General features: G+C 44.2%; 1 protein-coding gene across 4 annotated transcripts; it reads left to right on the top strand.

Annotated features, from left to right (window-relative positions):
• The first annotated feature begins 388 nt into the window (after nucleotides 1–388).
• Nucleotides 389–13,682, top strand: LOC308639733 (E3 ubiquitin-protein ligase HUWE1-like). Of its 4 annotated transcripts, none has more exons than XM_081278015.1 (16): nucleotides 389–547; nucleotides 671–827; nucleotides 2,231–2,363; nucleotides 2,636–2,838; nucleotides 3,421–3,503; nucleotides 4,769–4,865; nucleotides 6,414–6,569; nucleotides 7,401–7,646; nucleotides 8,045–8,162; nucleotides 8,778–8,918; nucleotides 9,434–9,721; nucleotides 9,846–9,951; nucleotides 10,520–10,637; nucleotides 11,064–11,245; nucleotides 11,674–11,864; nucleotides 12,415–13,682. In XM_081278015.1, exons 1-16 carry the CDS (start codon nucleotides 404–406, stop codon nucleotides 12,515–12,517), a joined length of 2,466 nt encoding a protein of 821 aa, XP_081134141.1. In that variant the 5' UTR covers nucleotides 389–403; the 3' UTR covers nucleotides 12,518–13,682. The 4 variants fall into 4 exon arrangements, with proteins under 4 accessions (XP_081134141.1, XP_081134140.1, XP_081134139.1 ...); XM_081278014.1 differs by having other exon boundaries at nucleotides 6,411–6,569; XM_081278013.1 differs by having other exon boundaries at nucleotides 3,421–3,548.
• Nucleotides 13,683–13,859: the final 177 nt, after the last annotated feature.

Below are 13,859 nucleotides of genomic sequence, written 5' to 3'. Positions count from 1 at the left end.
AAAGAGAAAAAAAGAAAGCCTCTGTCTTCACGGAACTCTGAGCCTTTTGGGCCTGGTTGAGGGGGCCACTTCTCATAGGATATAGTTCAAAATCAGGCTGGATGCAGTGTGAATCAGAGTAGCCAGATCATCCCAAGGAATGTAGCAGATAACTTGAGAATTATCTGCAGAAGTAGGATTTAAAGAATGGGGGGGGGGAGTAGCTATGGTGATAAGAAAATAGTTGAAAAGTATGCATGGGGTTGTCACCTTAGAAGGCATAAATAAGGTCCTCCCAGGTCATTGAGATTTGGCTCTGGTAGGTGGATTTTCATTTTCACTACTTTTCTGTTTTGAAGCTCTGGGCAATTCAGCAGTTCCTTGGTTCTGCCACTTCAAAGTCTGGCTTGTGTCACAGAGACTTATGTTGTTCTGTTTCCTCAAAGCGTCTACTACTACTAAAAGCAGCAAATCTCCAGCAAAAGTGGGTGATGGAGGCGGCAGTGCTCCAGACTTCAAGATGGTATCCTCTGGCCTCACTGAAAACCAGTTACAGCTCTCTGTGGAGGTGAGTCCAGGCTCTTATGACCTGCCAAAGTTTAAAAGAAAGGGTAGATAGGTTGGACATGGTTTGGGTTCTCAGCTTGGGGCTTACTCCTTCTCCCCCACCCCTTTTTTTTTTTTCTCCCAGGTGTTGACATCTCACTCTTGTTCTGAAGAAGGCCTGGAGGATGCAGCAAATGTGTTACTACAGCTCTCTAGGGGGGACCCTGGGACCCGCGACACAGTTCTCAAGCTGCTACTGAATGGAGCACGTCATCTGGGATATACCCTTTGTAAACAGATAGGTAATAACAGGAATAAAGCCTTTTGTCCTTCTGAAACCTTCCATTTATGTGTCTTCCTTTTCTGGAAGCATTCCCCAATCCCCCAGTCTGAATTAGATTACACTAAGCACCCACAGCACAGCCCCTATTTGGAAGCAAAGCTGGGTTTCTCTCTGTGTGTGTGTGTGTGTGTGTGTGTGTGTGTGTGTGTGTGTGTGTGTGTGTCTCTCTCTCTCTCTCTTTTATATATATATATATATATATATATATACACACACACACACACACACACACACACACACACATATATACACATATATACATTCTCTCTCTCTCTTCTCTCTCTCTCTCTCTCTCTCTCTCTCTCTCTCTCTCTCTCTCAGTTTCTGGTATGTGGTTGGTCATCCATGCTTTGTAAAGAAACAAGTGAATGCATGGGAACAACAGAACCTACTTGAGGACTTGTACAACCCCATAGTGAGGCTGTGAAGGCAGCTTCACTTTCTCAAAGATATGCCTGCACTATATTCAGGCTCTGGAATTGTGAAGGCAGAATGATGCCCTCAGCTTTTGTGTAGTTTTGGTAATAAAAAATTCTAACACTTGGAAATCATCTATTTACATTGCCTTCCCTATTTTACTGAGAAGAAAGCTAAAGCCCAGAATGATAGTGATTGGACGAAGGAGTAAAACCAGATTTTACTTCAACATGAAGAGCCTCTGATCTTTTCCCATTCCCATCCCAACCATTTCGGTGACAACTTCAATCTTGTCACCCTACTTAGTTATACTTGGTTATCTGTCTTCTTCCCACAAATGTTTTTGAAGCTGAGATAAGTTGACTAGCGTGTAAAACCCAGGGTATTCTCTTTTACATTAGAATTAAAAGGTTCTTCCTGAAAGAATTTGGCCTCCAGTCTCTGACCTTTCTTGACTTATTCAACAGCTGTGGGCCAGATATCATCTAGGCACTTCACCATACAATTCATTCTCACAGCCACTTTAAGAGGTTAGGCAGTATTATTCACTTTATTAAGATGCATAAGCAAACTGGGAATGGAGTCAAGGAATTTATCTGAGGTCACCACAAAACCTCAGTAAGTTTAAGAAATATATAGGACATAGACCATGATCTTTGACTCCAAAAGTGATGTGTTTTTTTTTCTTTTCTGCATCAAGCTGCATTATGTGTAGATTGAGTAGGTTCCTGAGACCAGCTAAGTCAGTAGTCACCATGTGGTTGATCATGAGCACACATAATGAGCTGTTGAATTTTTAAAAAGCTACTAAACAGAGGAAATTTGCTGCTCATCCTGGGTTCTCTGTACAGAGGGTGGCCTGCACAGATTTTTTGGAAAGGTTTGACTTTCAGCTACTGCACTAGGGAAGTCTCTGAACACTTGATAATTCCTTTATCTACCCAGGTACCCTGCTGGCTGAACTACGTGAATACAATTTGGAACAGCAACGGCGAGCCCAGTGTGAAACTCTTTCTCCTGATGGCCTGCCTGAAGAGCAGCCCCAGACCACCAAGCTGAAAGGCAAAATGCAGAGCAGGTGGGTGGTAACCACCACTTTGGCTGTGGGCTAGGCTCGGGGGCATTCTGAAAGGTGGCTCTTGCTGGTTTCCTGTTCTATATTCTTTCTCTGGGCAATTTTTCTGTCAGTCCTGTATATATTCTTGACCTGATTTTTTTCTGATTTGCCCTATTTGTAAGATTTTCTTCTGAGATTTCTTACCCCCCTGGTTGACAACCTACTTGCTCTGGGTGTTAATTGTTAATGCTTTTATGTTGTCAATGTACGCAAGCCACCTTTATACTATCCAGGTTTGACATGGCTGAGAATGTGGTAATTGTGGCATCTCAGAAGCGACCCTTGGGTGGCCGGGAGCTCCAGCTGCCTTCTATGTCCATGTTGACATCCAAGACATCTACTCAGAAGTTCTTCTTGAGGGTACTACAGGTCATCATCCAGCTTCGGGACGACACACGCCGAGCTAACAAGAAAGCCAAGCAGACAGGCAGGCTAGGTATGGAACTAGAGTGTCTAATTTGGGGGCAGGGTTGGTGGTGGAAAACCCAGAATCCCTGGAAGGGCAGGGCTCAGTGTCCTGTTTCCTTCCTGTTTTGATATTTCCTAAAGTAAACTGCTAATCCTTTTTTATAAGTGTCAGAATGTTGATGGCTGCATTTTATATCTCATTCAAGCTGTCTACATAGGAAATTGCTTAGGCAACTGGGAATTAAAGGGAATAGAATCTGGCAAGGAAACTGGGGACCAACCTTTTGCTGAATAAGATTTAACTCACTGGGTGTGCACTTCCTTTCTGCTTCCTTGATCACTCCTAACTAAAACACTATAGCCGTGCTGCCTCAGCCATAGCCTACCACATCATTTCCCTCTTTCCTCCTGTCCCATAGAACCCTCCTCACATGCCACCATCTGTTTGTCTAACACCATGCCCCCTGTCCTATCTGTAACAGTAGATCTTAGTGCCTGATGATGAATATTCTCAAGATGCCCTGTGGCAGCCCAGGAGATAGGAGAGAGTATTGGGCATTCCTTCTTCCTACATTTTATATGTTGCCTTCCTCTTTTTTCTTTCTCCCAGGTTCCTCCGGTTTAGGCTCAGCTAGCAGCATCCAGGCAGCTGTTCGGCAGCTGGAGGCTGAGGCTGATGCCATTATACAAATGGTACGTGAGGGTCAAAGGGCGCGGAGACAGCAACAAGCAGCAACGGTTAGCATGATGCCTGTGGCCCCTCATTCATTTGTCTTTCCCCCTCCCCCCACCATGTCATCAGTGGGGTTCCATTGCCCTTACCTTGTATGCTTTTGCATTAAGTTTGCTATATGAATGCTTCTGGACAATAGGGTTATTTTCTGTTGGTGTTTTCCTTTACTGTTTGATTGATTTATTGGTTTGGTTTGAAGTTTGGTTTGATTTAAAGCTTGGCCATCATACCCACTCCCAGCTATCCATTCAGTAGTGGCGCTTTTGCAAACTGCCTAATGCTAAGTGTCGGGTTCTGAGCGGGGGGTATGGGGTAAAGATTTTTTTCAGTCTCATGGAATAATGCAGGTACATCAGAGGCATCTCATGAATCCTACTCTTGAAAGTCCCCCAAGCTTGGTACATATCCCACACAGCCATTTGTGTTTATGGCTGATCTCTCTGCCCAGGCCTCTGCCTCTGTTCTCTGTAATCTTTGGCACCTAGACACTGAGGCACTTTAGGAGGAACCCTCAGGTACAAAAGTAGCTGGCTCAGTGTTGGGATCCCAGCACAGGCTTCAGTAAAAGCCCTAGAATGCTTATAGCATGCTCTTGTTGTCTCTGTCTTGGAACATGCAAGTTACCATCTCAGAATTCAGGGATTAAAGGTGTCCTGAGGCCTGATTTTTCTTTATGTGGAATTACTGTTATACAATATGGTTTTTGAGCACACTGGGCATAGCCTAGAATTTGGGGGCAGTAACTCCAGGAGAATAGAGACAAGTAGCTATTTTTCTGCCTAGTCTCATTCCCATCATCTGATAGACAAATGTTGACTTTTTAAATAATCCATCCTGAGAGGTCACACTAACTCCCATATTTGAACAAATAGCATGTATACCTTCCCTTTAGCCCATATGAGTTTACACAACCTGTCCAGAAAGAAGATTTGAAATGTGTATCCAGGAGATATGTTTCTGACTGAGCATAGGAATGGAGTAGAGTGTAGGAGGTGCAGGCATCCCAGGAGCTGTTTGGAACATTTGCAAGCTCAGGGTAAAGGCCAGCAAAGTAGGTTGAAAAGCCATTCTTTGGTCCTGGAGTACTACAGTGTTTTCTCACCAGATATGGGAAGCCACTTTCCAAGCTCCATGTATAAGAGGTGGAAGAACCAACCTTTAGCCTATCCCTGAGGAAAGCAAAGTTGCACCCTTTATAAAGTGGCCTTGTCTCCCTTTTATCCAGTCGGAGTCTAGCCAGTCAGAGGCATCTGTCCGGAGAGAGGAGTCGCCCATGGATGTGGATCAGCCATCTCCCAGTGCTCAAGATACTCAGTCCATTGGTCAGTACTACTTCCTCTTTCCAGCCCAGCAGAAGGGAGAGCCAGTCTTATAGAATATCTGCTGGATCTCCTGTTCCCAACATATATAAACTCAAGTGTTATCCAGTTCCAGTGAACACTGGTCTCTGTAAATACTAAAACAAGTATTAAAAACCAAAGGACAGGGGCTGGGGATGTGGCTCAAGCGGTAGCGCGCTCCCCTGGCATGGGTGCGGCCCGGGTTCGATCCTCAGCACCACATACAAAGATGTTGTGTCCACCAAAAACCAAAAAATGTAAATAAAATATTAAAAAAAAAACAAACCAAAGGACACTGAGATTAGGATTAAAGAAACTATGATAGGGTATTACACATGGAGACAGCATATGTTTCAAGTCTTGGCTCCTTCATTTATTAGCTTCTGGGATCTGAGGCAAACCTTTCTTGGCCTCATTTTCCTTGTTTATAATAGGGATATTCACAGTTGTTAGGACTGAATGAGTTAATACATATACAGTGCTTAGTGAAGTACCTGGCACATGGTAAAGGCTATTATTAGTGACATTTCTCAAACTTGTACATAGAATAAAGTGATCTCATAGGACACCCGTTTTTTTAAATGCTGTATTAAATCATTGACTATTCATCAGGACTTTGGGAGGTAGATATTATTCCCATGTTCTCTATCCATCTTCTTTTACCCAAGGTCACACGATCTGCAAGTGCCAGAGCCAGGATTCAAACCTAGGGCTGTCAGAGCCTTGAAGAATAGTCAGGATTTGGGTAGAGGATGAAAAGCAAAGGTCAGGAAGAAGCCTAAGCAGGGCAAGGGTGTGGTGGGGGTGGGAATAGAAAGGGAGAGGGAGGGGGGAAGGGCTGGTGAGGAAGCAGTTGCTTCTCTCCCACCCAGAAGATGAGGCTGGTCTTGCTGCTTGGCTACTGAGCAGAATTCAGAATAAGCCCCCAAAGGGTACCAGGAAACATTCCAGCCGTGGGGATCCATCTGTTGCACCATGGCTTCTTGAGGTTTTAAACTGTCCCAGGACAAGATGACTAATTCAAAAAGCATAGAACTAGAGTCAAAAAGATGTTTTCTAAGTCCTGGCCCTGTCCCTTGGGGAAAAAATAGGGAGAAAGCAGCCTGATTCCAAGGGCAGCTGTCAGAATTTAATGAGGATAATGTCCTGAAACATACTTTGTGAACTGGAAGGCAACCATCCAGAGTTCCACCGTTGTTGCATTGCCCTCAGGTAACTTATCCACAGGTTCTCTGGGAGCTAATGTGGCAATGACTAGACTAAACTAGATGACCACTAACCACATGTGGTTAGTGAGCACTTTAAATGTGGCTAGTGTAACCAAGGAACCGAATTTGTTATTTTATTAAATGCCATCCAGTGCAGGACTAGACCTTGCTTTAAGATATTGCTCAGTGAGTAGTACTCTGTGGCCAACAGTCCAGTCTACTTGATCTGTCTAGTAGCCTGTGCATTTGAGCTGGGAAACAACTCTTAAGTTGGAGAGGCACCTCGAAGGCCTTCTAACTCTATCTTCTGTGTGCCCAGTAGCCTCAGATGGAACTCCACAGGGAGAGAAGGAAAAAGAGGAGAGGCCACCTGAGTTACCCCTGCTCAGTGAGCAGCTGAGCCTGGATGAGCTGTGGGACATGCTGGGGGAGTGTTTAAAGGAACTGGAGGAATCTCATGACCAGCATGCGGTGCTAGGTGAGTTGCGTTCTGAGGGCCCAGGTCATCATCCCCCCCCCCCCCCCCCAGTCTGATCTGGGATCCTTTCTGTCAGCTTAAGCTTCTTTCTTTCAAGTTAGTCCTTTCTCTCAGTGTCCCTGTGTATTCAAAGGAGAGTTACTTTTTTCCCCTCTGGCTCTCAGTATCATGAAAAGATTTCCTTATCTCTTGGGGCTGAGGGTGTAGCTTAGATAGAGCATGTGCTTACCTAGTACGTGCAAGGCCTTGGATTTGATCCTCAGCATACCCCCAAAAAAATGATTTGATTTCTCTCTTAAGAGCTGGGGTCTCCATTGTACTGTCATGTGTAACTAATTAAAACAAATAAAAAAAGAGCTGGGGTCTCTCTTACTTTTTAAATCAGAGGAATCTTTATAACTGGTTGCCTATCCCTTTTTTTTTTCCCCCTCAATAAAACGCTGACTTCCACTGTGGCTTTATTCTTTTGCAGGCTGGGGTGGGGGTACCAGGGATTGAACTCAGGGGTACTCAACCACTGAGCCACACCCCCTGTTTTGTACTTTATTTAGAGACAGGGTCTCTCTGAGTTACTTAGCACCTCACTGTTGCTGAGGCTGGCTTTGAATTCGTGATTCTCCTATCTCAGCCTCCCGAGCTGCTGGGATTACAGGTGTGCACCACCTTGTCCGGCCTCTGTGACTTTATTCTATCAGTATATTTCCCTGCAAGTTTTTTTTTTTTATTTCCTCCTCCATACTATATTTTTATGGTTTGTTTACAAAGGTGAAAGAGCTTATATATTGAAGTTTGTAAAATAAAGCATCACCTCCTTCTCATTTCTGCCCCCAGTGCTACAGCCTGCCGTCGAGGCCTTCTTTCTGGTTCATGCCACAGAGCGGGAGAGCAAGCCTCCTGTCCGGGACACCCGTGAGAGCCAGCTGGCACACATCAAGGATGAACCTCCTCCACTCTCCCCTGCTCCCTTAACCCCAGCCACCCCTTCTTCCCTTGACCCATTCTTCTCCCGGGAGCCCTCATCTATGCACATCTCCTCAAGCCTACCCCCTGACACACAGAAGTTCCTTCGCTTTGCAGGTACAGGGAACTCTCAGACCACCACCACCCCAAATTCAAAAGGCTTTATTATATGCAGGGTTGTTTTATATATTTTATGCTTAGCCTGTTCAGCAGAGAGGGAATGTTTGCATGTGTTTGTATCTGTGTGTGGGAGAGAGTGACCCTAGAGAGTTCAGTAGGGATCTGGTCTGGAAGCTCTTATATGCTACTCTGAGGGGATTGGAGTTTATCCTGAATCCATGGCAGGTCAGGCTGGTATAGAAATGCTCAGATTGGTGTTCATACCTCAGGACTGGCCCCTGGCATTGTCTGGTTCCTAATTATGACCCCTAAAATGAGAGTTGCTTGCTGATGGACTGTTTTGCACCTTTCTGGGACCCATGATATACTGATCCTGTTATTATTTTTCCCCTCAGAGACTCACCGCACTGTGTTAAACCAAATCCTACGGCAGTCCACCACCCACCTTGCCGATGGGCCTTTCGCTGTCCTGGTAGATTACATTCGTGTCCTCGACTTTGATGTCAAGCGCAAGTATGTGCCCTGGAGTTTGGTGGGGGAGAGGAACTCCCCAATGTGTATCTCCCCTCCCAGAAAGGAGCCAAAGTTTCTCCTAGGCCCAGAAGTTTCTCTTGCTGGTAGCATATGAAATAGTGCTGGTGGGCAGGGAAGAGACTCGGCTGTGATGCTCATTGTACCCTAAATGTTCCCTGGCCTTCTCCATTCCTCCCCCACCCATCTCCATTCTTCATCAGTGAAGTGAGAGCCACATGACTTTTTAACCACATGATTTTCTAAAGTCCCATACCATTCTTTGGAGTTGTGCTAGGGTGCATATGGCTGTAGTACACACTTGGACGGTGCCTCTGGAATCATCCCTGTGCCTCTCCTTCATACGCATATTCACATCTTTACCTTCTTGCTACAGAGATCCCATGCTATAATCTCAGTGAGCCCTTGTTCAGTGGAAATAGGAAAAAATTTCAACTAAATAACAGATGACTTACTTCTCCCACCTACTGGACATGGGAGCAGAAATTAGAGTGTTTGGAGGATGGAGAGAATGCCATTTGGGGTTTTTCATTCTGATCAAACAAATGGAAATTTGCCACCCCAAATCCTATTTTCCTTCCTTTCCTACCTCCCAAGATATTTCCGCCAAGAGCTGGAACGTTTGGATGAGGGCCTGCGGAAAGAAGACATGGCTGTGCATGTCCGCCGTGATCATGTGTTTGAAGATTCCTATCGTGAGCTTCATCGCAAATCCCCTGAAGAAATGAAGAATCGATTGTAAGAGCCCAGAACAGAGAACAGACCAGATTGTTCTTAAACAGACTGGAAAGTCATTGGTGTTTGTAAGGCTACACCTGAGGTTTTGCAATGAGAGCTTTCACCATTGTTACACTAGGAATGGGGAGCCTGCTAAGCAAATGGTACCTTGGGTTGGGAAGACTATATGCAAGAATGGCCTCCACCAAGTGGGTAACTGCTCACTGGTAATTCTGAAGCCACTTAGACCACCCAGAGATTGGTATTCTGTAATACCAAGTGTCACAGGAGCTAGTGAGATGAGAGATGAGTTATGTGATAATTCTTCTCTTATGACCTAGATCTACCATCCATGTAATCACACAGGGTCAGAGGGTCTTCCCAGAGTTCTGCTGGCAATCTCTGGTCACCTCTTCATCTGACACCACACTCCCCAGATTGTTTCACACCCTCTCCCTTGCACATATAATGCTATGCAAATAGATGCATCTGTCCTGGGCTTTCTGCACAGTTCTTGTTTCTGCTCTTTTATGCAGGTATATAGTATTTGAAGGAGAAGAAGGGCAGGATGCTGGGGGGCTCCTGCGAGAGTGGTATATGATTATCTCTCGAGAGATGTTTAATCCTATGTATGCCTTGTTCCGTACCTCACCTGGTGATCGAGTCACCTACACCATCAATCCATCTTCCCACTGCAACCCCAACCACCTCAGCTACTTCAAGTTTGTTGGACGCATTGTGGCCAAAGCTGTATATGATAACCGCCTCTTGGAGTGCTACTTTACTCGATCCTTCTACAAACACATCTTGGGCAAGTCTGTCAGGTGAGGGAATGGTGCAATCCTAATACTTTCTTCAGCTCTCGGGGTCAGGTCCTTTACTTTTATCCCATCCCTGTGCTGCTTCTCCTCCCACCACCAACCCATAACCCTGTTTGTGTTTTTCTAGATACACGGATATGGAGAGTGAAGATTACCACTTCTACCAGGGACTAGTTTATCTGCTGGAAAATGATGTCTCCACACTTGGCTACGACCTCACTTTCAGCACTGAGGTAGGTCAGGAGATTGTGACCATAGCACATCCCAGCCAGTCCAGGAGACCATGTTGCGGTCACCTTGGCATCTTCACTGGGCAATCTCTCACAGTTCTAAGGACACATCTCCATAAAGCCCAATACCCTATGCCCAGTTACGCTGACAGTAGTGGGTATTTGTATCACAGACAGAAAAACCAGAATTAATAAAATAATCCAGAATGTTTCCTAGTTAGTTTTTCCCTTTTAAAAATGCCTCAATATAATTCTTTATCCCTGAATATAGTACACTATAGAAAAAATACATAATAAATACATAAGCAAAAAACAAAAATTAAGGTTGTCTTTCCCCAAATTTGTTTTCTACAGATATTATGTTGTGTTACATTACATCCCCTGTTCCCTTTTCTCATTTGACAGTTTACTTCCTTTCTGCCTTCTTTATGTGTAAGTCATTTTGCTATGGACTTGCCTCATCTTTGCCCAGGACATGGCAAGCAGTTTGACAGTGTATTCCCCAGTCTCTGTGTTTGTTACATCCTAGCCCAATCCTGATGTTTATAGCTGGTGTTTTTGGGTATTCCAGGTCCAAGAGTTTGGAGTCTGTGAAGTTCGTGACCTCAAACCCAATGGGGCCAACATCTTGGTAACAGAGGAGAATAAGAAGGAATATGTTCACCTGGTGTGCCAGATGAGAATGACAGGTAGGAAAAATGTCCTTTAAACCTCCAGTTCCTCAGTATGGGAAAAGGTCAGCTCTCATTCCTTTTAAATTTTTGTTGTTGTTTTTGTTCTCGTCTCCTATGACACAACCACAAATGTCTTGGGCAAAGGGAGACAAAACCCTGACCAAAAATGTTTAACTTTTCACTCTTATCTTGCTTTGTTTTGTTTTTGTGGTACTGGGGAATGAACCCAGGGCCTTGTGCATGCAAAGTAAGCACTCTGCCAACTGAACTGTATCCCCAGCTAACTTTATTCACTCTTATAGGGACCTAAAAACAGAGTGGTAGGTTCAGCAGCCAAGACCCACCAGCATGCTAATAGCATCAGAAGCCAGATTGATGATCTCTGATCTTTTGTAATTGTGTGAGTTCATAAGCTATGTGACTTTTTTATTCTCTCTCTAGGAGCCATCCGCAAACAGCTGGCAGCTTTCTTAGAAGGCTTCTATGAGATCATTCCAAAGCGCCTCATTTCTATCTTCACTGAGCAGGAATTAGAACTGCTCATATCAGGACTGCCCACCATTGACATTGATGATTTGAAGTCCAACACTGAGTACCACAAGTACCAGTCCAACTCTATTCAGGTGAGCTGCTGCTGGCATCCCTCTCCACGTGCTTCTCTGACCCTAAACCAGTAGGAAGAAGGGGGTTGTCGGTGACAATGTACCTGTACCTAATTTTTCATTCTTCAAGAGAGTATTTTCAGGTGATAATTATGTCTGTTTTATGAATGAAGGAACTAAATCTAATCCCATGGAGGGGATTTGCCTAAGATTCCAAGTCCAGTTCTATTTTCCAAATTCCATTCCTCTACCTTCTAGGAGTTCGTTTTCTTTTCTTTTTTTTTTAATATTTGTAGTTATAGATGTACACAATACCTTTTATTTTTTTTAATGTGATGCTGAGAATTGAACCCAGTGTCTCACTTGTGGTAGGCAAACATTCTGCCACTGAGCCACAACCCCAACCCTAGGAGTTCTTTTCTAATACTAGCTTCTCTCCAATCCTGCAGATCCAGTGGTTCTGGAGAGCATTGCGTTCTTTTGACCAAGCTGACCGTGCCAAGTTCCTCCAGTTTGTCACCGGTACTTCCAAGGTGCCCCTGCAAGGTTTTGCTGCCCTTGAAGGCATGAACGGCATTCAGAAGTTTCAGATCCATCGAGATGACAGGTCCACAGATCGCCTGCCTTCAGCTCACACATGGTAAGAGGGAAGGTTTGATTTCTCTTTTTTAGCATCCACATTGAAGTTGCAGACTCAGACTTTCAGGCCCCTACCCAAGGCTGGGAACATAAGTCTGGCCCAGTTCTGGACCTTAGGTAACTCACAATTTGGTGATTCTGCAGAGAAGGTGATAGTTTAAGAAGAGAGGATGGGCTAGACTCATAGTAGGGTATTTGACATTGGTAGGTGAACACATAGGAGGGAATAGTACATTCTGGAGCTCTGCATGACTGGGCAAAGAGGAGTTGCAGGGATAAAGAACTGGGCAGAGGTTAGATCACTAGTGACCCTGAATATCTCCTTAGAGGTTTTAAGGAGGAGTGAAAGGGTCTGATTTATATTTCTGGTGCCTAATAACCTGTATTGGAGCCATATTAGAGAGAGGAAGACCAGGCTAGGACAAAATCAAAGAGTTAGCAAGAAGTGAAGAGTAAGTAGGGTAGGTTCCCTCAGGGAAGATGGGCCAGTAGAAACACAGGGATTTAGTGAATATCATTCCTTACAAACTGATCTTTCTTTTTTCCCCTAGTTTTAATCAGCTGGACCTGCCTGCCTATGAGAGCTTTGAGAAGCTCCGCCACATGCTACTATTGGCCATCCAGGAGTGCTCTGAAGGCTTTGGGCTGGCCTAATTAGGCCCTGCCCACTTCTGTGGGGTTTTTCTACCATTGTTGGACCTGGGGAGGGGGGAAATTTAAAAAGAACCAGAAAGAAAATGTCAAAAACCAATAAATGAAATCCACCAACTCACCATGTGTGTGTCCCAGCTACCCCATCTTCCCCAATGCATACCTGTTCCCCTTTTCCTGCTCATTCTCTTTTCTTCCTCTCTCCTTTCCTCACCTCCTCTCCCCTTTCCATGCCGTCCATGACCCCCGCCCCATGTGTTAACAAAGGCAGTAGCCTTTGTAGGGACCTGTTTGTCCCAACTGTTTGAACAGTGTGCTCCTCAGATTCTGTGTTCAGAAGGATTTGCTGCATTGAGACTTGAAACCTTTGGATAGGGGAAAAATTATATATATATATATTTTTTTGTTCTGTTTGCATTTCTTAATTTGTGCTTGAAATGTGTTGATGTGCACAGCTAATGATTCAATGCGAGACAAGATTGGCGTCTGTGTTGTGGAGGTTTCAAATAAAGAGCACTCTTCATAACTCACTTTTCACAATGGAGTTTTTTTCAAACTTAAAAAAAACTCTTTAAGCACATATTAAGACATCTGGAGAAAAGATCCAAATGGACTCTCCAGAAAACCATCTCTGCCCTACCAGCTTGCCCACCTTCCTCCACCACTGGCTCAACTTCCTCCTTCAAAGTTGGTTTCCCCACAGTTAGGAGAGAACATCAGCCACCAGGAATTTGGGGAGGGATGAGTCTGGTTTTTTTTTTCTTTTCACAATGGGATCTGTTCTTAGAGATAGTGATGGTGAGAGAGATCACAGTGGCAGAAGAAGCCTCATCTAGTTCAAGGAGAACAAACTGCAGCAGGTTGTACAAAACTTACAGAGACCCAAGGGTTTTATTATTTGGTGAGCCTTTATAATAGTCTCAAGTCTAGGGTTCAGTTTAAAATTTGATTTACTTTATTAATATTTTAATTCATTTCTAATAAAATTTTAAAAAGAATTTGACTAGCTTTCCAGAAGACTGTTCTGTTTGTTTTTGTTTGTCTTTCCCTTGTCATCTGCCTGCCTGTCTGCCAGTCTGTTCACAGATCACCTAGAAGTCTCTTGTGGTTTTTACTCCATCCAGCACTTAAAGCTAATCTAAGGACTTTGATGGTTTCAGCCTTCAACAACAACAAAAATAATTTAATAAAAGTTTAGTTAGAAAAATAACCCCAAGTGGTTTTTGTGTGGTTTTTCTAATTCACTAAGGTACTGTCTCCTAAAGATTTCCCTGTGGCCTTGTCTCAAAGTGTAGGAAAGGAGAAGAGGCTTAACCTGATAACACTGAGCCTAATGTAAGTGGCT

Source organism: Spermophilus citellus (genome assembly GCF_964194105.1).
Source record: "Spermophilus citellus genome assembly, chromosome: X".
Taxonomy (NCBI): domain Eukaryota; kingdom Metazoa; phylum Chordata; class Mammalia; order Rodentia; family Sciuridae; genus Spermophilus; species Spermophilus citellus.
Note: the sequence above shows the minus strand (reverse complement) of the source record. Positions and strands in the feature narration are given on the sequence as shown.